Below are 26,448 nucleotides of genomic sequence, written 5' to 3'. Positions count from 1 at the left end.
ACTCTCCTGTTTCCACCAGAACTGTCCGTCAGGAGCTCCACAGGGTCAATATACACGGCCGGGCTGCTATAGCCAAACCTTTGGTCACTCATGCCAATGCCAAACGTCGGTTTCAATGGTGCAAGGAGCGCAAATCTTGGGCTGTGGACAATGTGAAACATGTATTGTTCTCTGATGAGTCCACCTTTACTGTTTTCCCCACATCCGGGAGAGTTACGGTGTGGAGAAGCCCCAAAGAAGCATACCACCCAGACTGTTGCATGCCCAGAGTGAAGCATGGGGGTGGATCAGTAATGGTTTGGGCTGCCATATCATGGCATTCCCTTGGCCCAATACTTGTGCTAGATGGTTCAAACGTTGTATCCTGAAGGCGGTGCCGTGTATCAGGATGACAATGCACCAATACACACAGCAAGACTGGTGAAAGATTGGTTTGATGAACATGAAAGTGAAGTTGAACATCTTCCATGGCCTGCACAGTCACCAGATCTAAATATTATTGAGACACTTTGGGGTGTTTTGGAGGAACGAGTCAGGAAACGTTTTCTTCCACCAGTATCACGTAGTGACCTGGCCACTATCCTGCCAGAAGAATGGCTTAAAATCCCTCTGACCACTGTGCAGCACTTGTATATGTCATTCCCAAGACGAATTGATGCTGTATTGGCCACAAAAGGAGACCCTACACCATACTAATAAATTATTGTGGTCTAAAACCAGGTGTTTCAGTTTCATTGTCCAACCCCTGTACATGGGTAGAGAACAGGAGGAACCAGCGATGAACAGAGACACCAAACCAACTAATATACTGGGGAAAGACAAAGGCAGGTAATCAAGGGAACTGAGAACAGGTGTGACAAGGAGGCAGGGAAGCAGAAGGAACAGGTGAAACAAATACAAAGGCTGAGGAAGAGTGAAAGGAATAAACAGACAGAAAACACAAACTAAGCAAGAGCATAAAGCAGAGCAGGAAATAAAGAACTAGAATAACTATGAACTAAAGTAAACAGAGAAACTAGAGGGAAACATAGAAAAAAAAAACAATAACCTAAGAAATAAACAAGAGCCCATGAAAATCTAAATTACAAATTAAACAAACGTAAACCATAACTAAAGCTGGAATAAGAATAAATAACTTACCATAACTTAACACAGAGATACTAAATAAGAATCCAAGGGTGAATAATAATAATAATAATAATAATAATAATAAAAATAAAAATAATAATTCAATGCCCGGCCGGGGGTCTTTCTGCATGGAGTTTGCATGTTCTCCCCGTGCATGCGTGGGTTCTCACCGGGTACTCCGGCTTCCTCCCACAGTCCAAAGACATGCCAGTTAGGTTAATTGGTCACTCTAAATTGCCCTTAGGTGTATGAATGAGTGTGTGCATGGTTGTTTGTGTGTTGCCCTGCGATGGACTGGCGACCTGTCCAGGGTGTACCCTGCCTCTTGCCAATAGACTGCTGGAGATAGGCACCAGCTCCCCCGCGACCCACTATGGAATAAGCGGTAGAAAATGACTGACTGACTGACAAAAAATAATAAGAAAGCAACAACAAAAGGAACTAAGAGTTAGAGGAACACAATACACACAAGGAGATGTTAGAGGGAGGAAAAGAAACAATTAAACATGATGCAAAAACCAAAATAGAAACATCTAGACAAAATAAACCCTCACAAGACACCAAAACCAAAGTCCAAAATGTCACACCATGACAAAATATTTATTGTACAAACAAATAAATATATATCTGAGGTTCTATTGCTTCTGCTGATGTCCTTTTTCTGTTTCAGGAGACATCTGTACAAGAAGAGAATCTGGTTAAATTGTATTTATTTGGTTAAAATAAAAGTAACGAGATCAGATCTCACTTGATGGTAAGTAGAAGGAGCTCTTGGAGGAGTTGTGGGGACTTGCATGTGCAGCTCTGTGGGACCTCTTATAGAGCCAGCATGCTGAGATGATCAGACTCAGATGTGCAGCTGCAGCCTGTGAAGCCCCAACCCAGCAGAGAAGAGGGAGGATGAGGAAGCTAAGCACACAACTTAGGAAGAGTTTACCAGCTAGTAAATACTGTACAGACTTTACCTTTCTACAGTCGCACCAGTGATGTCTTTTCAAATCAGTTGCGTGTTTTTTTAAAATGTGGGATGAAGTCATGTGAGTGTTCTTAAGAAACCCACATGCTCACTGGGAGAAGATTCAAATCCTGACATGCAATACTGGAAATAATTCTTGGAAATGTGTGGACCCTGTGATGAGCCAACAAGAGATGCCCCGAGACAATTTCTCTGCATGAAAAAGAGAAAGTTACTTTTCTTAAAATTATCAGATAATTATTGCAGAAAATCTAGAAAGAAATTAGATGTTGGTAGATGCAGCAACCAATTTTCCAGCATCTTCCAACATTTTTTACTTCTATGTTTTTGCTTTCATGAAATAAATGTGTTTTATCAGAACAAAGAAATTATGACTACTTTTATGTTGGAAACCTTAGATCCTTTCATGATATGCATCAAGAAAGGATGCCTTTAACTTCATATCAAGGATGGCATTTTAAACTCCAGAACGTCTGAGCCACATGGTAACTTTATGTTGTTTTAAGTTTGTTTTTGAAAGGACCAGCATATTCATAGGATTCTTGAGCTTGGTTAGTCTGAATAATGGACCTTTTCAATCACAGGCGCCGTGTGACTTCTACACTGTCAGCTCTTTGTGATGTCCACTTCTTTTTTAAGCATCTGTGTTCAGCATGAGGAGAGATAGATGTTATGGTTGCAGAGAGCACCTAATGGGACGATGGGATTCGGTCACAGATGGGGGGTCAAGTGATCTGCCTTTTCTAGAAGGATCTTTCAGATGGTGGTGGTGAGACTAATTTTGATAGCATGCCAAATGGACCCATTACTTTTATCTTCATTAACAAAGAGACTTTTTCTTTTTCTGTTTTTCTTCTATTTTTTTCGGAGATTTGTCAACTCTTGGAGCCACCGATTGAGCCAATGATGCTCTGTGTTCTTTGTAAATGGAAGGCATGTGTTTAATTGTCACCACCAAAAAAAGCACTAAAGTTTTTTGAATTTACTTCTATTTATAGTGAATTTCCCAATATTAAAGGACCTCCATAAAATTATATGTATATATATACCAAACAATGTGTCACACGGATTGCCCCAGCTATGATTAATCATTTCATGTTGAACTTAAAGCCACGAAAAGCCCAAAATTAAACTTCACTAAAGCAAAGCCTAGTGTATAGTTGTATGTGACTTCATGGTGAAATTGTCATAACAGGGTTGTAAACTACGCTTTCCCACTTTCTTTGGAGATCTTGATCTCCAACGACACTGAAAATAGGAGCTAACGCAAAACGACTAATAAACTGTGTCTTGTGATGTTTGTAAAAACAAAGTTCACAAGGCACAGAAAACATAATTACTATTTTGTGTTCTTAAGAAGCCATTTAGTTCACTTTCAAATGCAGAAATTCAAATGCACATTCAACTATTATATTCTAAATATTCTAAATATTCATATTTTAATGAATATTAAATAAAGAACAAATAAAAACTAAGAGGCAATTTTTGGTTCAAATTTGACTTAAAAAATCTTGACAAAACTAGTTGGTATAAAACCTTGGTGGATTTTATATTTGAAATCTGGTATTTTTAATATTTGCTTAACGATTATATTAATCACAATTTCTTCACCTATGATCAATGTTTGTCTTTTACCAAAACAAAGAAAATAATACCGCTATTTGACTTGGATGAGGGAAAAAGCATGGGGCAAATCTGCAAAATGGAGGGGTTCTGTGATAGTTATCTGAAACGAAATGCACAGATGCAACATAGAATACTCCTGTCGTGATCCCACTGATGTCTAATTTAAATTATATTATATATTTTTATAGAATATTTAGGAATACATATTATATATGTTTAAAAAGTAGTTTAACCCTAAACAAATCATTTTGATTTTGAAACTGCAATAGTGCTTCATTTTAACTCTCATTCAGTCCGCATTTCAATTCAAATACATTCAACGGGGCAGAGTCCTCCATCCAAGCTATGGGTATAGTTTTAAGAGAACGTGATTCAGATCTATGTTGAAATTTGTTTTTTATTTTTCATTGAGTTCCATACGAAAGTGTTCATTCCGCATTAACCTTTTGTGGTTTATTTGTCACGGAGTGACATTTTGGACTTTGTTTTATGGTTTCTTGTGATGGTTTATTTTGTCCAGATGTTTCTATTAAGTTTATTAGTTTGTTTTGCTCCCTCTACTGCCTCCTGGTGTTTTGTTGTTCTCCTCTCTCATTAAGTTCTTTTATGGTAATTTTCTTATTACTTGGTATGGTATATTATTATTATTATTGTAATTATTATAGTTCTTGGTTTTCCCTGGATTCTCTAGTTTTATTTCTCTTTAGTATCTTTGTGTTTAATTGTGTTTTATTATTTGTTCCTTTGCACTCTTCTTGTTTACTAGTTTATTTTCTGTTTCCTTTCCAGTTAATTCAGTCAGTGTGGTTAGGTTTGTTTACTTTTGTATTCAGGTTTTCTTTATGGGTTATTTGTTTGTTCTTAGGTTGTTATTGTTGTTCCTATGTTCCCTCTAGTTTCTCTGTTTACTTTAGTCATGATTATTCTAGTTTTCTTATTCCCCATTTGATTATTTATCTTTGTCTATAGGTTTGCTTGGTCTGTGTTTCTGTTTATTAGTTACTTTGCCCATGCTCAGTCTTTGTATTTGTTTCACCTGTTCCTTCTGCTTCCCTGCCTCCTTGTCGCACCTGTTCCGTTGATTATCTGCCTTTGTTATCTCACAGTATATACGTTGGTTTTGTGTCTTTGTTCGTTGCTGGTACCTTGTGCTCGTCACACCTCGTTCTCGTCCATGATTATGCTTTGTTTTTTGCCACGACTTGCCTTGGGAAACGTGCAGTGATTTTGCTACGTTTTTGACCTGGTAAATAAATCTTTGAATTACAAAGATGATCCTGCCGAGCTCTTGTCTGCACTTTGGTCCGATCCAAAACCACATCGTGACAATATTACAATCACAAACGTTAATGTGTTTTATTTGGTTTATATGTGCCAGAGCAACACAAAGTAGTGCATTAATGTGAAGTGGAAAGAACTGAAAGTTTGGTTTGATTGATTCAATACTTTATAAAACCAGCCTTCACTGCTATTACAGCTGCACTTATTTTGGGATATCTCTCTAAAAGCTTTCCAGATGTGAATACAGAATTTCTGAACATCATTTTTGAAGTGTTGCCAGATATTATAAACTGGATTCATGTTTAGACTTCAACTGGCTTGTGTGTTTGGGGTTGTTGACCTGCTGGAAGGTGAACCTCCACTCCAGGCGCTTGTCTTTTGCAACCTTTAACAGGTTTGTTGTATGGACAGCCATTTAATTGGCTCCCTGTTAAAGGAAGCACTCCTACAGCATGCTGCCACCACCATGTTTCTGGTGTGTTCAGGATAATGCACAGTCTTAGTTGCCCATCACATATAGCGTTTTACATGTTGGGCAAAATGTTCATGTTTGGGTCATCTGACCAGAGCATCTTTTTCCAGACTGTAAAATCGACTTCCTGTGGCTTTCTTTCAACAATGGCTTTAATCTTGCTATCCTCCCAAAATGGCCAGATTTGTGGCACGACTAATAGTTGGCAGTTGGTTGCACTGATTTTAATTTAGGGGTATCAGAATAAAGAGAGTGGAGCACAAATTCATGTAATGCTGGGAAATGAAATGATTTGGAAGTGATCTAAGAGTTTTTTTCCACTTCAAAATAATGCTATCCTTTGTCTGATTTTGAAAATGCCAGTAAAATACACTAAGGTCTGTGGCTGTAATGTGAGAAAATATAGAACAGTTTAAAGGGGTAGGAATAGTTTTACAAGGCAAGGGTTATTTGTCCAAATGAATACAATAAAAAACAAAATTAATAAATAACCACACACATCAATCAATCAAACTTTACAGTGCACTTTCATACACTCAGTTGTAATACAAAGAGCTTTAAAAAGGTTATTAAACAGAAGGAAATAAATAGACTTTGTTCATTACACATTATACTTAAGCTTCATTAAAATTTAGTTCAGTATTTTTTTTTTAAATCCTACAGAATAAGAGAAAATCTGTCAAAACTCTGACATTCACCGTCCAGGGGAGATTATAAACTAATTAACAGCAGTCAAAAAACAGCTGGGCCACCTCAGCCAGTTATGGGTCACATTTGGTGATATTGTGCCAGCACACCGCTGTGTGATTTCTGCTATGAGAGGTTGCGACCTGCTTCCTATGCCGCCGCTCTCCCCAGACCTCCGCTGGCAGAGCCGAAATGGCAGAGCCACACTGGTAGGTTGTGTGAGAGGACAAGCGGATTTGGCATGCACATCAGAGCGTGATACCCAAGCATTTGGTCCTATCACATGCCACACGCACCGACTCTCACACACACTAAGAGAGCATTTCTGGTCGTGTAAAATGGATTGTAACACTGGCCACTGTTATGAAATCATGCCAGCAACTCATAGTATTCCTTTACATTCAACTCAACCAAAGGTCTGAGTGTATTTGTGCCGCGTTGTTGTCGAAAGAAGTGGTTTCAAAGCTGCCATTATCGTTACAGTTTAAAGCTTCTGCTTGCTTAAGATGGTTTCCCGGGTACTCTTTGTTCTACTTATGTGGACAGAGCTCAAACACAGCTAAAACAAAATATTAAATTAAAATTAGATTTAATTATTTCCTGATGAATGCATAGATAAACAAGCTTCGGGTAGGTTATTTAACAATATTTTAGTAAACTGGTGGCACACCTGTGGATGTATTTTAAGGCTACACCTCAAACAAACATCTTCCTTGTGTGACATCATAGAAAAAAAAAGAAAAATCAGTCAATATATTAGGAAGAGGAATGTGGACTGCCAAAAGTCAAATTTAAACCTTGGGTACAATTTACACATACCTGAAGGTATCACATTCTGTCACAGTCTGTTTAAACAATAATATGCAAGTATAAATACCATGGGTATGTCCAGCCATCACTGAGTTTAGGAAGGCGACGTGATTCAGGGTGCAAGATATCAACCAGTTTTGGTGCAAAATGTGTGCATCTGCCCCAGAACAAAAGTAAAATACATTGAAAAGATGCTGGCTGAAGCTGGTAATAAATCCTGTAAAGTCATGGACCATAATTTCTGAAGACATGCCATGTGGTCTGAGGAAACTAAAATTCAAGTGTTTGGTCATAATGACCAACACTACGTTTAGAGGAAAAAGGGGACGATTACAGGCCATCCCAACTGTGAGGTACAGGCCTGCAACATCTTGTAGTCTGAGTGTTTTGCTGCAGGAAGAACTGGTGTATTTCATAAAATAGATGATATCATGTGTAATGGACAATATGTTTAAATATTAAAGCAACATCAAAAGGCTTCAGCCAAGAAGCCAAAACCTAGATGTAAATGGGTCATCCAAGTGGACCTTTACCTTAAGAATAGCACTAACTTAGTTACAATGTGGCTTAAGGACAAAAAGTCAATCTTTTGGAGTGGCCATCACAAAGCCCTGATGTTAGCCCCACAGAAAATGGTTGGCAGAGCTGAAACATTTGTGCAAGCCAGGCGGCCTACAAACTGGATTTTCCACCAGTTCTGTCTTGTGGAATGGACCAAAGTTCCGGCAAGCTATTGTGACAAGAATATGCAGAACATGTGACCCCTGGTCGTAACGTTTGAAAGGCAATTTTATCAAATATTAAGGAAATGTATGTTAACTACTGAGTTTGATGAACGTTTTTAAAAATCTTTAAGAAAAATTATTCTTCTCTCATCCATTTGGCATCTAGCAAATAGAAATAATTTAGCTAATCCAAACTGAGCTAAAAGAGAAAAAGTTTTGTCTAATTTAATGTCAGACAAAAAAAAGGTTATGTGTCTTTTTATACAGTTTAAGTAAATATGAGGTTTCATCTGGAAGCTTCAATTTGACAAATACGTTTAGTTTAATTAGACCAGCAAACATTGTAATCACTAGAAAAACCCTTGTGGTGTGTTCTAGTCAAAGCTTTGAAGGGATTTTGAGGCTAGTAACGGATATCATCGAAGATAATTTTTTCCAAAATGCTAGTTGACTGATTTAGTCTCACGCACGCTTCAGGGAAATCTGCTCATCTGTGATCTTTAGGTGTTCATGCAACACCCAGTAGCAACATGCAGATTGTTTTTTTTAAGTGTGTAACTGTAAAAAATGCCAGTCTCCAAGGATACTGACACTAAACCCATAACAGCCATATCTTAGGGACATTGTAGGCGGCCATGACAAGTTATGCCCCATTTAAGATGTTGCATTATCTCAACGTGTATGAGCCGGTCTGAAGCAAATCATCAAAGACATAAAATCAGCGGTTGGCTATGATATGGTACCTTGTTTACGTGCAACTCAGATGAGCAGGCTTCGCATTAAAACTCTAACATCATCCCTATGTAAACAAGTGAGAAATAAAGTGGTGTTTTTGGAGAGTAAGTGTGATTTCACATGACAGAGGAGCAGAAAGGAGAGCTCTTTCGGCGTTAAACGGAAGAGGGCAGGTGAACCCTGCTGCGGGGTGATAAGAGCCTCGGGGAACATCCAGACAACACGCTTCCCTGCATTTTGCTTCAGTGAAATAAAGAAGAAACTGTTGCACTTTCCGAAACACTCAATCATGTGCTTTGTGTTTTTCCTTTTTAATTCCCTGTTGCTTCAAAACGTGAGCCTGCTCTCATTTGCAGACTCTAAATGGTTTGTCTCCACGCAGTGGACGATCTGCTGTCTCCTTCCACTCTTCCTTCGTGAGGCCAGGTTTGAATTGTCAATCCTCTCAATCTGCCGCGTCAGGTCACGGGTTTTTGCCGTCTGCTGCCAGGAAAAGGTGTTACTCAGGATAAACAGAATTCACACTTTAATGAGCAGCGACGAGATGTCACCCGTTCTGACGCAAATCAAACTTCAGCCACCGTGCTTCCACCTCTGTACCCACCTGCTCCCATCCAGCTGAAACACCCCCACCCTTTCTGTTTTTATGATGCCACCTGCAAAACTTATTTTGGCGGATGCTGCTGCAACAAAGGACCAACATTTACTGTCACGTTTTAAAAGTTTGCCAAACATAATGCTGTTTTTTGCTTCTTGCCAAGGTTTTACTGCCTGTTCTGTCTCACACATACGTGTCCAGCCTTACAGGGAGAGCTTCCCTTGTCAAATCGCTCTGTGGCTGTGTCTGATCTCCTGTTTGAGTTAGAGGTTTTTACACAACTCATAACTGCCATTTGTAACTCGTAACAGAGGCATACTTGTATGTCAAATTAATGTTGTTTATCCTCTCCTCTCCAATGCAATGTGGTGTACATGTCTAAAGCAGTATCCACTATCCATTTTGACTTATAGTGCCTTTTAAAACTATGAATACCCTTTTAACTTGTTTTGTCAAATTACAACTGCAGACCTTTATGTGCTTTAATGCAGTTTTATGTGATAGACCATAACAAGAACATAATGGTTACTAATGGAAAATGTTACATGGTTTTCAAATTTGTTAACAAAATAAAAATATGGCCTAAAAGGCATTGTATGCATTTCTATTCAGTCCTCTTTGCTCTAAAACTCCTAAACAAAATGTTGTGCAACCAATTGCCTTCAGTAGTCACCTAATTAGTACATAAAGTCTACTTTTTAATTTAATCTCTGTATAAATACAAATGTTCTGTGAAGGCCTCTGTGGTTTGTTAGCAAACATTAGTAAACAAACAGCATCATGAAGACCAAGGAGCACAGCAGACAGGTCAGGGATAAGAATAAAGAGAAACAGAGGCAGCCAAGAAGCATATGGTAACTTTGGAGGTTCTGCAGAAATCCACAGTTCAGGTAGGGGAATCTGTTGACAAGATGCCTGCTAGTTGTACATTCTACAAACTAAAATTAAAAGAATAACACCATCGTTGTAAGAAAGTCAAAGCAAACATGTGGAGGAAGAAATGAGGCCAAAACTGAACTTTTAGTTCTGCATCTCAAAATACTGTGTGCGGAGGAAAACCAACACTGTACGTCACACTGAACCCACCATCGCCAGGGTTAGTCAAGGTGATGACAGCATCATGCTGTGGGGATGCGTTTCTTCAGCACAGACAAGGAGGCTGGTCAGAGTTGATTGGAAGATGAATGAGCTGAGCACAGAGATATCCTGAAAGAAAATCTGCTAGAGGCTGAAGAAAAGCGTCAGATTATTGTGGAGGTTCATCTTCCAGCAGGATAACAACACAAAACATACATAGAGCTATGATGGAATGGTTTAGATCAAAGTATCTTTATGTATTAGAATGGCCCAGTCAAAGTCCAGCCCAGATTTCAAATGACAATTGGTGATGAGAGTCTGACTGAGCTTGAGTTATTTTAAAAGAAGACTAAGAAGGAAATTATTTCTCTGTTGTGCAAAGCTTGAAGAGACATCCGCCCAAAAAACAAATATTAAAATAAACAAATACACACAACAGTTTTTATATTTTATTTGTAATTAAAATTGAAATGATGTATCATTATCCTCCTTCACAATCATACACTATTCTTTGTAACAATGCACGATGTAAAATAGTGAAAACAAATGAATGACAATACACTAAAATTTGTTGTTGTGTAACAAAATATTAAAAGGTTCAAAGGATATGAATACTTTTGTGAGGCACTTCGAACTACAATAGATCTACTTTCAATGATAAGACATAATAAAAATAGCAATAATTTGGATATAAGTTGTAAAGGAAACATATCTGCTATCATAGATAGAAAAAAAAAAAAAATGACATGTCAGTGGTGAGTTTTGATAAATCTTTTTTTTAAATCTTAAACTTAAATCTACTCAGACATCCGAGACAAAAGAAACACGGGCTTTTTTATACTTCAGTATGACACTGATTTGACAAATTTGCGCGGTTCAGAAACATAGACATAAAAACAATATACTCTTACAGCTGCTTCAAGAAACAAGGACTCTACATTTATAAATCAGAGTGTAAGAACAAGGTTAAGTACATGATAACCATTTTCCAAAACACATGTAACTGCACATGCATGTTGGCCAAAATGTTCAGTTTTTGCATAATCTTCCCTATATTTAAGGACAGTTCTTGGCAAATCTTAAAACTGACCCTTTCACCACAATAAATCATTTTTGTCTGTTTTCTTAATGTTGGGTACGGATCAATTTTTTCTTAGCATTAATATGGTGCAGGCCTGGAAAAAAACCCATGCAGTACCTGAAAAGGTAATATATACACATTTTGGTTCCATCTGCAAATGTACAGTGATTATTTTTCATGCCTATTTCACAAGTTACCCTGGGACCATGCAGACTGGATCATAGTAAAGTCAGTCGTGGTTTCTTGATGAAAGAATGTATGTTGTTCTCTTATAACTGGCTTGTTTTCCCTTGTCTGTTTATTCGGGACTTTTCTACAGGCCTGAAGAGATTAAAATGTTGTGTTTTTTTTTTGTTTTCAGAAGAATGTTTTATATTCTGTTTTCTATTGCCTAAATCTCTTACATCTCAACGGGAGTTGCTTCTCCCTGATTATCAAGACTCTGAGTAATTGTGGTTGTAGGCATATCAAATGTATTTTTTTTTTCCAAATCAGTAACCTGTACCTGTTTCTTTTTCTGAATTTATTGAGGAATTCCTAAATCCCTGTTCTCCTTATTAACCAATCATCACCTTGTTAGGCCCTGCACGCCTTACCAGAGCTCCTCCCTGTGCCACACATAATGTGATGAATATCTCTAATCAGCTTTCTTAAATTACACTTACACAACACATAGTAAGGCTTTACACTAGTCTCCTCCTAAGAGACCATTTCATGCGCTTGCTGTGCGATGGGATAAAAGAAAAATAATACCCCATAAGGAGGTGATTACACATTCGGATAATTCTGAGCAGATGTGAAAATGTCTCAACAAGTTAACAAGTCTTTGGCGGAAGCGCAGACTTTGTCACTGCTGAAACAGCGTGAACGATCCTTCACAGTTGTGGTCTTTGTTTCGAGTATGCAGGATGAAGGCAAAATATGGCTACTATTTTTGGTCTTCATGCTTGGAACAAGGTCTTGAAAACTTTGGGCTGCAGTTTATCATGGTTGCATCTGTTTTAAATGAGTTTGCATGAAACATTTTTAGAACAACCAACGCTGGAGTAAAAGGCAGCAGACAGATTTTCCAGAGTTCTGACTTTTGGGTTTTAGATGCATTTGTTATTTTTAACAAAGAACAAAATGAACATAACATGGAAATAAAATCTTAAGATTTCTGAGAGTGTCTGCTTGTATAATATAATATAAAGAGCAGAAAAATAAATATTATAAGCTTAAACGTTCAGTTAATCTTTTGAATCTAATACATTTTCCTTTCAGTCCTCTTCTTTTAAAATGCATTTAAATTACTAAAAGCCTATGGGTCAAAAAGGTTTTTTTTTGGATTATATCCAGTGCAAAAAACAAAAACTAACTAAAACTTTAAAACTTTTTAACATATATAGTTTAATATACTTAACATGCTGTGGTTCTTCTCCAAGAAAGATAAAAGCCCAAACTGGTAATGCCTCTAATCAAAGGTGTTTTCTCTTCTCTGCTCCTCCAAGTGAAAAACTAAAATTATGCATGAAGAAAAATCTATAGTGAAATAAAAAAGCAGGCGAGGAGGAGGGGATGTTCACCTACAAGCAAGAAAGAAACTTTGTGTAATTGCCATAACACAAATAATGAGAGGCTAAGCAGGGAAGTGTTTGAAAAGCGGTCCTGATCAAGATAAGATTGAAGACATTATCATGTTGGAGAGGAAGCTTTGTTTTTTTCTGTTTGCTGTAGCTGAGAGGAAACTTTAGTGACGGGGTTGCTTATATGAACCAGACATTGAGGTGAATCATGCAGAAATGTTTTTTTGAAAAAAACCTAAAACAGTGAAACAAGGACGAATTGTCATTTGCAAAATAGGCAACACAGAAACCTTATTGGAAGACTTTTAGTCACTTTTCTTGGTGTAATTTGTGATCATCGACCGCTAGTGAACACACACACATTTTGGCTCTGAGTTTGCCTAAAAAGCTGTTCCCTAAAACAAAACAAAAAAAGTGTATTTTGAGGAAGAGCAGATCAGGACAGATGAACACCAGTTTCTGGTTCTGTTGGCTCGTTTGTCACCAAATATTATAAATTCCCTAAGCAGTTTTATCACTTGACTATCTTTTGCAAGCTGATGTTTTCAGAATTCACCACTTTGAGGCAGAATTTATTTAGTTTATTTATATAGCACCAGTTAACGACAAATGCCATCTCAAGGCGCGTGAGGCAACACAAACAAGTCCAGTTATTTAAAAATGTAGAATAAAATTAATTCAAGTCAATACAATTATAAAGACAGAATAAAGTTTATTTACATTCAGTACAGCTTGACCCTATTATTATACAATGAAGTCACATTTAGTTTATAATTTTAATTGGTAAAAAGATATCTATGTCCAATGGATCGAGTGTTTGACTTTGCAGCAATCTCCCTATACTTCCAGGGCTTTCACTGTTTTTAGTTTGTTTAAACATTTGACACTATCAAGAGAAATGTTATAAAATCCTGCATTCATTGCATATATAAACTCAGCAGCATTTGTTGGTTTTGTTTTAGCGTTTAAACACTTAAGGAGAGTTGCTGATCAACTGAGACGCCTCTGTAAAATGATTCAAACAGCCTCTGACAAAGCTTGCATTAACGTTATGTTATGATAAAAGAAGACGCTACAAATGTTTGCAAATATTAGCAAATAAAAAAACCTCGGCAGCCTGGCTCTTAAATTCTCCACAATCTAAAATTTCTGCACACTGCTAATGAATTTCCTTTTGGTGTAATTATAAACAGATGCATAGCAAATGAATATCAGGCTTGTAATGATTAGGATAACAGAGGCAAGACCTTGTGGTGCTGAACCAATGGTATTTTCAGGGAATACGGAGCCTCATTTCAAAGATATACCTGTTGTAGCTCCAGAAAGGTGGAATAAGTGCTTTTTATTTTTGTTTATTTTCCTTGAAGATAAATGCAGTTTGGGTTTCCACATGATTGATGCTCGACTTAATCCAGCGCTCTTTGCGCTTCCCCAGGAGGCTGAGGCGGTCTCTTTGTGTCTCCTCTGTCCCATGCGAAGCAGACCAAAAGCGGGGAGAGCGAGGGTCAGAGATCCGTTCGGCGGGGTGGCTGTTTCCCACCGGCGCATCTGCATGTGAAATCGCCATTTCACCCCTCCACACTCCCTAATTGTTGCTAAAATTATTTGTGAAATTGCCTTCCACCAGGAGTGTTTTCCACGGCAATTGTCACACGATTTTATATGCACGGTGGGCCCACAGAGCCAGCGCACACGCACACCCACTCCTCCTCTCTTCACCCATATGCTCTCCTTCTGTTTAGCTTTAATTGTGACGCATTATTATTACTATTTTTTGACAATTACCTTTAAAGGGTGCCCTCTGTACTCGACCTGTTGTCATCAATATCGGGTCGATCCAAATGATGTAGCCAATTACAACAGAAGCAAGAGGAGCGGACTTGGATGTTCATGCAGCGCGCAGTTTGACTAATTGAAAGGTTAACAAGCGAAGGGCCACAGTTCTTCTAACCTCCGCCTGGCAGGGCGGCTCCTGGTTGCAGTGCAAAAAATAAAAATAAAAATAAAAAAATGCTGCAGATTTGAAAACAAACGAAAAATGAAACGCTCCAACTTAATTTTAATCTTGCTGCGTTGTTTCGTTGCGTTGGCTCTATTTGACTTTTATGTTTGATATATTTTTTGTAAAAGTTTTGTAAATAAATAAATAGATAAATAAAAAACAAATAAATGTTATATGAAATTGTCCATATTCTTTTTTATGATGTGGACAAATTGTCTGAAATAAAGGTGAATATAAATATTATAAACTTTGGATGTTTTATGTTCTATAAAATTTTCTCCAACGTGTTCATCTTATGGAAGATTTTCTATGTGGTCCTCTAAGAGAGGCATCAGTGAATTAAAAAAGTAAAAATGTGACGCTCTGATTGGTCGCCGGGCTTCTGGCTAAACCCACTCCCTTTCATCCATAAAAGAAAGGGCAGGGAGCCTATGGGAGCGCTCCGCTGTCTCCTCCTACGACATGCACGAAAGTTGGCCACTTAAACTACTTCCAGCCAGCCGGCAGACATTATACCGAACCCGAACTACACCAGGGGGGGAAGAATAACACCGCGTTTCCCACAACGCACCGTCATTCAACTGCTTACTCCTCCATTTTTGTTTATTTTTAATTTTTGCAAACTTACCACTGTAGAGGTTTTCATTTCAGCTGTTGCTAGGTTCAATCGCCAAATTTGTGGCATAATTATTCAGCAAGAGGAGAGCACCCCTTTTATTTTCCCCCCCGGTGGAAGAAGGGTCCAGAATTTCTCCGCCTGGGATTTGGGATTTGGCAGCGCATATTCTCTGATCTTTCCAAACACATTCCGTTTCCCTTTTTTCTTTCTCTTTCCTGTTTTTAACGTGGACTTTCGGAGTGAAAGAGGTTTCACAGCGCTGTGATTTTTTTATTTTATTTTATTTTTTGCCTGAGTAGCTACAGGATGGCTACTTTACCGGGAACAGTGCCTCGGATGATGCGCCCTGCGCCAGGCCAGAACTACCCACGAACCGGCTTCCCCCTGGAAGGTGAGGAGAAGGGCAGCCCTGGGTGCCTGATGTTTGAACTTGTGCTTGTTTGAAAATAAAACTATCCGCTTTGTGAGCTTGTATACAGCGCGGCGGTGAGCGCAGTTTGTCATCGGCGACATGCTGGGAATTAAAAAGATGGGTGAACAAAACGCGCCGCAGTCAGGGCTGATTAAAGTTAACCTCAAGTCATGGTCAGGGGAGAATTATAGCTGCGGAAAATGCAACCCGGTGTTTTTAAAACGCTGCTAATTCACAATGGAGCATGATTTATTGGAATTATGTGTATTCGGGCTGTGTTTATGTGTATTTCTGACAACATTTAAGAAATATTTTTAAATTTTTAACTGCTCCTTGGAAATATTATTTTAATGCAACATTTATTCTCTAATAGTTTTTAATGCAAATATTTGTTGAAAGCACGAAAAATGTTGGAATCTTTCATGACATTACTGTTAATTAATTTAGCTATCAGATTTAAATGTTCAAATTTGCAATTTAATACGACTTTTTTTCCTTAGACATAACACTTAACGTGTACATGTGTGCGGGGAGTAGAAAAAAAAAAAAAAAAGCTATGCATTTTCATGTATTTGCGGGAAACTGTTTCCCCCGCATTCTACACCCGCTTCGTGCTTAAGTGCCCTGGACTGAAATGTGCAAAAACCACGTAGCTCGCAAGTGACTCGAGCTGCGGGATTTGTTCGAGTGGTCCCGCAGCTGGAAATGGCAATAATACACACGGCAAAGAGCTGGCTCAAAGGATCACATCAATATTTGTCCAGCATGACTAGGAATAATCAAGGTGGGGAGTGCCATCCTCTCTAGTGTCTCTCGGATGTGAAATTGCATCCTGGAGTGGATCATTGGATGCATCCAGTCAGGATGAATTTGGCACGAAGCTCCCTGGAAAATGGTTAATATGATAATGCGCATAAACTGCGTGCGCATGGAAATAAGCAACAAATGTGGCATTATTTAGTCCAATTAAAACCCCATATATGGGTAGGCTACTTGAAATTGAATAAAGTATTGTTGAATGTGAATGTTTTTGAGACTTTTCTTTTTGTTTTTGGTTGTTGCAACGCAGTGTCCACTCCTCTTGGCCAGGGCAGGGTGAACCAGCTTGGTGGAGTCTTCATCAACGGGAGGCCCCTGCCAAATCACATCCGACACAAGATAGTGGAGATGGCCCACCACGGCATCCGGCCCTGCGTGATCTCGCGACAACTGCGAGTTTCTCACGGCTGCGTCTCCAAAATCCTGTGCCGGTACCAAGAGACCGGCTCGATCCGTCCGGGGGCCATAGGGGGCAGCAAGCCCAGGGTGAGTGGTGGTCTGTGGTCATGGGAGTGGGTCACAGCAGGCACACCACATCTAAGTTTATAACGTTCAATAATAATAATAACATGGTTTACTTCAGTGTCTCTTGAAATTCAAATTGCCTTTACATCGCCATACTCCTTTAAAACTGACTGATAATGGCCTCATTTAAATAAAAAATTGACATAAAAATTTCTCTCAATTTATATACAAGTTAAATCAGTTTTAGCATTTAATAAACCCAACGGACATATCAAAATAATATTTTTTAAGACAAAATGTTTAAAATTAGAAACTATAACTGCACAATTTCCTGCTATTATGCTCAGCAAAGCAAAATATGTGCGATTAATACATTTAAATAGCTGTTTTATTTCAGCATGCTTTATTTTTATCGGAAATATTTACTTTATAGAGCTGCTACTTTAATTTGACTTCAATGTTGATGTAAAATGTAAAAAAAATATATATTAAAAATTAAGGTACTTTCCACACTTTTTAAACACAGATGAGCTCTTAAAGGAAGGAACAATATTTTTTAAAATGGAATGGCAAAATTCATTAATACTAAAGTTGTACATTTGTGCTATAAACCTACTGATATATCTAAAGATAGCATTATATCATAGTATTCTTAATAATATGCATTTCAATTTAAATAGTTTATCTATAGAGCTTTTAATATACTTTAATTTAGGTTTCATTTTAATCCGTTTTTTATTTTATTTTTTACAAATAAATCAAATTCTAATACTTTCAATAAATGAGAAAAGAAAAAATCTGGCGAATCGAAAATTAGAAAAACTAGAAATGTATGTTGTGTGCTATAAAGATCATTATAGCAGAATGTATGGGACTGATTTTTATTCAAGTATTGTTTATCAAATTACGTTATGTGTTAAAGTTGTATTTTATAGAGTTATTTTCTGTATTGAATCAGTTACCTTTCAAACTAAAATTCCTCAAATTTTTTTTGTTTGTTTGTTTTTTTTTTTGTTTTTTGCTTGCCATCAACATTTCAAACCTAAAGCAGGTGGCAACTCCTGACGTGGAGAAGCGGATCGAAGAGTACAAGAGGGAAAACCCGGGAATGTTCAGCTGGGAGATCCGGGATAAGCTGCTGAAGGACGGGGTGTGCGACAGAAGCACAGTTCCTTCAGGTGAGGCTTCATCTGGTAAGCTGCACTTTTTTTCCCTTACTACCAGCGAACACCGCAGCATCACCCTTCAATGAACATCACTTTAAATTCAACATGTAACTGATAGTAAAACGCCTCTGTAAGCAAATTCACAGAGAAAAAGTTGCATATGGGTATATGTCCTGTTGAAATGTGGCTTCAGTGCTCCACCAGTTTATTGCATTTGCGCCCTATAATGAATATTTTCTCGAAACGCTGCTGCTTCATGTAAAAACTTTTCCTGTGCCATTTCTGTATCCTTCTGAGAGAGAGAAAGAGAGAGAGCGAGAGAAATGTTTGATAGGATTATTATGGTTCTGTTATGGCTTTTAGGCCTAATCACCCATTTACCTTTTTGTTGCCATTAGTGAGTTCCATCAGCCGCGTTTTGAGGGCCCGATTTGGCAAAAAAGATGACGAGGATGACTGTGATAAGAAGGATGAAGATGGAGAAAAGAAAACAAAGCATAGCATCGATGGCATCCTCGGTGATAAATGTAAGTTAACAACAAATTAAAACTGTATGTCTTATTATTATTATCATTATTATTATTAGCATTATTAATATTATTATTATTACTAGTGTAAATTTGCAGGGTTGCAATCTGGAAGCAAATGTTTACAAACTGACTTCCTACTTGAACGTCCTCTGGGGAAATCGTCCCACATCCGAGCTGCGGCTCTAAGCGCAGACAATTTATTCCCGCTTTAAACTCCGAGCCAGCACTTGTTCACTCCCTTCAATTATTTATGAGAGCCTTGGCAGAAGGTATTTAGCTGCTGAGAATTAGTTTGCGTGGCGCAGTCTTGCTCATTTCACTCACTCATTCAGTGGGACATCTAAAACGACAGCTGACAGTTGACCCACTTCAAGCTGCCTGACGTTTCACCGCCTGTCAGTTAAAGCGGAAATGGATGCGCATGTTATTGTTTTCTGCTGTTAGTAATGTGTGAGAAAGCGGGGCAGATATTTTGTTTCTAAATAGCCCTGAAAGATAATCATTTCCCCTGTGGTCGCCGTTTTTGTAGCATGTTGTAATGCATTTGAATTGTTAAAATGAAACAAGGCCTAATGAGGGATCTCGTTTTATACTGAAAGATGGGGAATTAAAATATAAAAATGCACGGAGTGAGCGCCATTTAAACGTCCTTATGCGAAAAATATACACTGTAAAAAAGAATTTTGAAGAGAGTAAAATTTTTGCAAATAAATGTATTATTTTATTAATGCATATTATTTATAAGGTTCACTAATGAGTGGATTGAACATTACCTACTCTATTAGATTAGACAAAAATGTAACAGAAGGTGTTGGTTCAGCCAGACATTATTCTCATTTGCCCTGTGCAGTGTCCACCAGAGAAGGCAGAAATGTTTCTGGGCCATGTTAAGAAATGACATATCAACTCAGTAAAGGATAAGAGCTGTCATAAGGCCTGTTGCAAGAATTGAAGTTTATATTTTAATTAGACTTTAACTACTTTAGCGGTAGAGCTAATGCTAGAACATGCTTAGCTTCTTAAACCTGAGGCAGTCACAGCCAATGAAGTGCACATCTTAGCTGTGCTAACAGGAACAGGATTTTCAAGACAACTTCTAAGAACAGCTGTTTTTTAAATGATAATTTCTGTTTATTAGGGGTTTATAATGATAATAACGCAAGAGACATTCCCAAATAAAATGTCCTGAAAATTTCCAGACAGTCCCTACTTCAATTTGTGAAGATTTGCAAGATTCACTCAATGATAGATCATTTTTTAGCAAGTCAGTACAACATATGCCTTAGTCAGTTTAAATGTATCCAATCTCTGAGTTAAGTTATACATTTTAAGTGCTGCCACTTTCTGCAAGATTCCTGAAACATCCTGTTTCTTTGTAAACTTACATAATAAGTAAAATTCATGCACATTTGTCCACCAGTTTTGTTGCTTAAATTCTAATAGTTTGTTTTAGCAGTGTAAATACCGCTTCTTCTTAAGATAATACGAAATAACAGAGATGTTTTTTGTTTTAATCACAATAGATATTTTTATTTTAAGAAAGGAGACTGCCAACAAATTTTTCAAACTTGAAGATGAACTTCATGAGCAAAACCTCCCCTCTATTGAAGCTTTTCTAAAGCGAGGAGTCCGGGGTACAAAAGCAAATCCTGGAAAGCACGGCGGCGTAAAGCAGGGTGTATGGGCCTGCGTCCATTCACATTCAAAGAGCTGCTAAAAGAGGGAGAAAAGTTTGGACAAAGGGCAAGGAGCGGCATAAAGAAGATGAATTATTCAGTACGCCCCGCTGCTAGATAGTTTTGTAATTTAGTATATAATGGCCCCGTTGGAGAAGAATCGGTATGTGGCGTGAAAACGGTCTTTTTTTCGGTCACAGCGCAGATTAATGTTAGGAGAAAATTGTCACTATTTTCTTGCAAATATCTCCAGTGTCTTGTAAACCCTGCTGGCTGCAAATGACCGGCGTGTAGCGCTGGAGTCTGGTCCTTTACGCACAACGCGCCTGATTGATTGGATTGGGCTTTAACTGCATCTTCTGTGCTTTATTATGGATTTTCTTGGTTTTGTAGCAAAATTTCCACATAATGTCACTGTCTGGCTTTTTAAGCGCTGCTTGTTGTTTTAAATTGGGATCGAATTACGCTGCTATAAAAAGAGACACTCACCCAGTGCGTAACGCAGTTTAGACAAGCAGCATCCGGATGGCGTTTAATAATGTTAATACTTATTAGAGTAAAAGCGCTGGAAACCATGCTCGCTTGAATAGGTGCCTGTGTTCGTGCCGGGTGTAATAGCTCGGAGGCATGGTAAGAAATGTATTTATCCCCAATCAGCCCCTCACTCTGCGAGTTTGAAGCACAGCCCTTATGTGGAGAGGGGTTTTTAAAGCAGATTAAATAGAGCCTTTTATTTCTTTTCACTTTCATCTCAGAGCGGAGCTCATTGTGGCTCGCCCTGGGCACCAAATTTATACGATTTTTTTCTGGTTTACTTATCCAGATTTTAAGACTTTATTTATTTATCTATGTGTTTGTTTATTAGGTCTTCGCATTAGTTTTTTTTTTTTTTTTCAGAGGTTACATCGCGGATTTATCTAGGTACTAATCTAGCTCTGATAAACGAGTTAAAATCCTAAACAAATTAGTACACGTTTGATTTTCCTGCAAACACGTTTTCTCAGCAAAACAAGCTAAATTGAGAGCATGTAAATAAACCCGTCTGGGAATATTCTGGTGCATGCACTATTTACGAAAATGACGCAAAGGGCCACGTTACACCACGCACAAACGCGTGCGTGTTTTTGTTTTGTATCACGGGAACACGTATCAGATGTCCGGCACCGATTTGCTACACATGACGCATCCTGTGAGACCGTCAGATAAGGTGAAGACAGGCGATGGACACTTCAACAAATCGCAGGATTACCTGCAGGTCGGACTAATTAAACAGATGCCAGGTGGGATTATTTTTGCGCACTGAGAAGGGAAACTGGCAAAGCTTCACAAAGGTGTGAGAAAGAAAGACAGGCCTCTTGGTTTGGATTTGCAAAGTGGAGACAACATGTGAAGAGTCTGTTTTATTACAGGAAAATGATTTCCAAATTGCAATTTGTAGAAATATAGAAATATTGTCCTTATGTGCCTATTTTTCCTTAAACGACAAAATCTCATACACAACTATTTCCCCCGCTTAACAAAGAAACATAACAGAAAAAATTCTGCTCACATTGAAAAAAACTAAAAACACCCCCCTTCCACGCACATATTCGCTCGTGCTCGTCTCTAAGTGTATGGTAATATAATGTAGCCATATTTCGGGTCTAAAGCCGCGCTGAATGAGAAGGACAGGGGGAATGAAGCGAGAGACCACTTCAAACAAATCCATCTGGAACAGTGTGTGAGAGAGATTCAGTGAAAGTATGGGGAAGTTATTTAGCTATTAATAACGTTTTTTCCTCAGGCATTCAGAGTGACTCCATCTGCACTTTCTCGCAGCTATTTGGCTGGGTGGAAATTGAGGGAGACCCAAATGCTGGGCAGAGATAACATACCCATCATAGCCCAGACCCTGCGCTGTGCTTCTCTGTATTAAACTCGGATTAACCTCCCCTGTCCCCGCAGCCACTCAAGCCACATTTCACTGGAATTTACATCGGTAGGCCTGCTTTTCCTATAGAGGGGGCATGGAGCTAAAGAGACACGACACGATCGATTTTATTATTGTTATTATTATTATTATTATTACGTCTTAAAAAAGTCTTCCAAAATAATCACAATTTATGAAAAGCAAAAAAATACAGACCTACTGGCTTGTAAATTGCTAAATTGTTTTATTAGTATTAGGCTGCTGTTATTTAACAAATCTTGAGAACAATACATACCACATGAACTAGCCAAACAAAATGCATACAAAAGTGTTTGCTTACAAACAGTGAACAATGTAAATCTTAATGACACAATAATACAATGCAATTTATGTTTAACCTTGTGGCTTTGGTTTCCGAGTTGGAAAGTAGTAGATTGTGTTGCTGGTTTTTTTTTTTTTTTTTTTTTCAGTTTCTCTTGCAAGAAAACAAAAATATATTTTACATTTTGCTTTTTAAAATGATTTAAATAGCTAAAGCTACAATTTCGCAAGGTATAGATGATAAGCTGGCTGTATTTTTTCCTTTCCCTCCATGATGGGACCAAGCAGTGGCAGGTGAACAGTAGCAGGGGAGACAGATTAACATTTAACCTCAACAACCGCTAAATACTATAAAAAAATAATCTGTGGCAGGTCAAATGGATTAATCATTTACATATTTATCTATTGCAGCTGGCTAATATTGCTGTTAGCATAGCCTAGTTCTTTGCTTGGTAAGATGTTGCCTAGCAACCTGGACAGCATTCTGAAGTTCTTTTTAGCCAGGTGGGAATGATTAAAAATTGAATAACTTTCGATTATACCCTTAGTAATAAACTGAAGAGTAGAAGTGGAATGGGGATTAGAATTATAATTTCACCTTAATAACCTCCAAATAATCTACAAACAAAAAAACAAAACAGTGGCATGCAAAATTAATTTGTGAAGGACATATTTATCCCTTTCAGCTGGCTAATATTCCTGTTAGCTTTGCGTTGTTTTTTAGCTGCTAATAAGATATTGACCGGAAACCTGCACAGCATTCTGAGATTCTTTCAGTCAGTAGAAACTGATTACCTTAGCCGACATTTCTAATAACATGCTGATGAATAGGTGCAGAGTAGGATGACTGATTAGCATTTACCAGAAATAATTTCTGAATAATTGTAAAACCTCATCAGTGACATATCAAATGGATTTAACAGAAGCATCTTTAGGAGCTACTGTAGCTCGGTAATATTTCCTTTAACTTAGCTTATTTTTTGGTTGCTAGGTGAGATGTTGCCCAGCAACCAGGACAGCGTTCTTAATCAGCTGAGACTGATAAAAGCACAAATTAAGTGTTATTATACCTTTAATAATATGCCAATAGGTAGATTTAGAATAGGATGACTTATCGTGTAACCTTAAAAACGGCTAAATAATAATAATTATTGATATATCAAATGTATTTACCACAAACATTGGTAGCTTGCTAACATTCCTGCTAAGCTTTATAGCTCCTGGTAAGATGTTGCCTCGCAACCTCAGCACCATTCTGAAGTTCTTTTAGTCAGTCTAACAAAACACTAGTTAATTTGCCAATGCTTTTAGTAATATGCTAAAAAGTGGATTTAGTATAAGACGTATGAATAGCATTTAACTCAAAGCTAAATAATATAAACAATAATCAGTGACGCGTAAATTGGATTTATCAGGAACATATTTATCCATAGTAGTTTGCTAGTATTCCCGTTATCTTATCCTTGATCTTATCTTGGTAACATAAGATGTTCCCTAGCAACCAGGATAGCATTCTGAGGTTCCGTTTAGTCAGAAGGTAGGCTACTGAAAATACTATTTTTGCTCATCCTTTCATGGAGAAGAGCAGATTTAGAAAGGGATGGCTGATTAGCATTTAACCTCAACAGCCGCTAAATAATATATAAAAAAATAATCAGTGACACGTCAAAAGGATTTTATTTCTGTTAGCTTAGCTTAGTTCTTTGGTTGCTAGGTAAGAGGTAGGTTGTTACCTAGCAACCCCAACGGCATTTTGATGTTTTTTTAGTCTGTAGGGATTAATAAGACACTGACAAATTTCGCTTGTACGTTTAGGTATGTGCTGAAGAGCAGATTTAAAACAGAAAAAGCAGCGTATAATAGGTTAGCATATCTTCCTATTGATTGTAATTTAACATATCGTGAGAGTTGAAGACAGAATCAAATACAAGTAATTGCTTTCCGGTCCGAGCAAGGTAAGGCGAACAAATCGTCCTACACAATAACACGACACCTCCTGCTTATTAGTAATGAGCATACATTTTTTTAAATAACACTGTTTAAGCTTGTAGACCCACCAACCCGGCGAGACATTTCAGTGTCAGGAGCTTTAAGTGTCAACAGCACGAAGAAAAAAAAAAATGAAGTAGGCTTAAATTCACTCTGTGTTGGCATTTGACTTTGATCACATGAGAAATATTCATGGAAGCACAAACACTAGCTCTGTCACCATTATCCAGGCTGACAGTGATACCTCTCAAGGCTGTCCATTAATTAAAGTTGCGCTTACCATGTGGGACGACTTCCTATCGGGGCATAAAAATGGTTTTTCCATCTCTTGTGGGGGGCTCTTGAAAAGGAGCAATCTCTCCTCTGCTGCTTCTTGTGGGAAATTTAAAAGTGTACAGAGAAAGACATGGGGATTTCTAGCTCATTTATAAAGACGAGTTTATAATCCTTTCCTGCTTAATAACTTAAAAGGATTCAATTTCTCCCCTCATTTATGGGGTTATGATCGCACATTGTTCGGTGCAGATAGCACTATTTCAAGGTTAACATTTCTTGCTCGAAAATATCAGAATATAAGCAGTAAGCCCATAGGTGCCTCTTTTGTTTAGCCTGCAATCCCCCCCACACACACAAATGCAGATAGGCCCATTTTTAGATGTTACTTCTCATGTGATAACAACGAGGACGTTGATAAGATGCCTCTGTGCACTGAGCATTTTTTTATATCTTTTTTTTTTTTTTTTTTTTTTTTAAATGATGTGATATTTAATTATAGCATATAATTTCACCATCGAGAATTAAATTCGGTAGGCTTACGGAGGCTCTGAGGATTGAATGACTGGCTGGGGGTCTCAAACCATACGAGACAAATTAAAGAGGAAGCGCTGCCCTCCAGGTATCCTGTCACAACAGTAGGGTGCTTCAACGCAGCTCTCATTTCTGTCTGTGTTTTATTCCGCCAATTTTCACTATGGGGCTGTGCCGTGGCCGCAGGGCTGCACGACTAAAAGTAATAGAAGAAAAATCTAAATGTTTCATCTTCTTTCCATATGCACACGCGAGTTTGATTTTTCTCTCGCCTTGCTCCTATTTCTTTTCCTCAAACAATGTCCATTTCAAATTTGTGTCAACAGGTACAGATTCTAGGCAATCTGATGTGGTTAAACTGACAGAAATATAAATTCTTTTGTTTAGTTTTATTTTGTTTATTTTATTAAAAAAAAAATAATAAAAAAATATATTATTTATGTCAATAGGTAACCTAAAGTGATTTTATTAACTGAAACAAATATTTAAAAGGTTGTATTTTATTTTATTAAGTGTAATAGATTCCTGGTATTGTAGTTTGAGTTCTAAAAATGTGTTATTATTATTGTTGTTGCTTTTGTTGTTCTTACCAGTTCTATAACACATTTTCATTTCCACTTTAGGCCTTTAATGTGCCCCCCCCCCACACACCTTCTCACACACACATACACACTCACACACGCACACACACAAATTGTCATCGCTTTGTTAGCATTAATGTTTAATTGGCTGGAAGAAGATGAATGAGGCTGACAGGAATCAGCTGTCCAGAGATTCCCCCTGTGAGTCTGACTCGGAAATCATAACCTGACCAGCTTTTCCTCCTCTGAAACCGGCTCGTTGAACTTGTCACATCTAATTAGGGTGTTAAAACGCACCCAGTACATTGGTGGGAAACAGTAGGTGGTTAGTCCAGGCGGCCAATAAGGCCTATTTTTTTGGGTCAGATGGTGGAGGAGGGAGAGGGATCGG

At 37.9% G+C, this 26,448-nt stretch overlaps 1 protein-coding gene and 1 long non-coding RNA gene across 5 annotated transcripts in view; one reads left to right on the top strand and one right to left on the bottom strand.

The window, feature by feature from the left end:
- Positions 1-1,733: 1,733 nt before the first annotated feature.
- LOC124857071 lies at positions 1,734-25,325 on the bottom strand. Its single transcript, XR_007035497.1, has 4 exons — positions 24,950-25,325; positions 2,094-2,296; positions 1,877-1,994; positions 1,734-1,805 (listed from the first exon to the last, which is right to left on the bottom strand). It is a non-coding gene; the product is annotated as an uncharacterized LOC124857071 (long non-coding RNA).
- The window catches only part of pax7a (paired box 7a), a 57,249-nt gene continuing 46,023 nt past the window's right edge, over positions 15,223-26,448 (top strand). Inside the window, exons 1-4 of one of the 4 annotated variants that reach the window (XM_047348170.1) lie at positions 15,223-15,773; positions 16,864-17,099; positions 18,127-18,271; positions 18,643-18,771. In XM_047348170.1, the coding sequence (XP_047204126.1) occupies positions 15,689-15,773; positions 16,864-17,099; positions 18,127-18,271; positions 18,643-18,771 (595 nt within the window). In that variant the 5' untranslated portion in view covers positions 15,223-15,688. The remainder of the gene's footprint in view (positions 15,774-16,863; positions 17,100-18,126; positions 18,272-18,642; positions 18,772-26,448) is intronic. The other 3 variants (XM_047348168.1, XM_047348167.1, XM_047348169.1) reach the window with 3 other exon arrangements.

This window comes from Girardinichthys multiradiatus, chromosome 20 (genome assembly GCF_021462225.1).
Source record: "Girardinichthys multiradiatus isolate DD_20200921_A chromosome 20, DD_fGirMul_XY1, whole genome shotgun sequence".
NCBI classification, from domain to species: domain Eukaryota; kingdom Metazoa; phylum Chordata; class Actinopteri; order Cyprinodontiformes; family Goodeidae; genus Girardinichthys; species Girardinichthys multiradiatus.
Note: the sequence above shows the minus strand (reverse complement) of the source record. Positions and strands in the feature narration are given on the sequence as shown.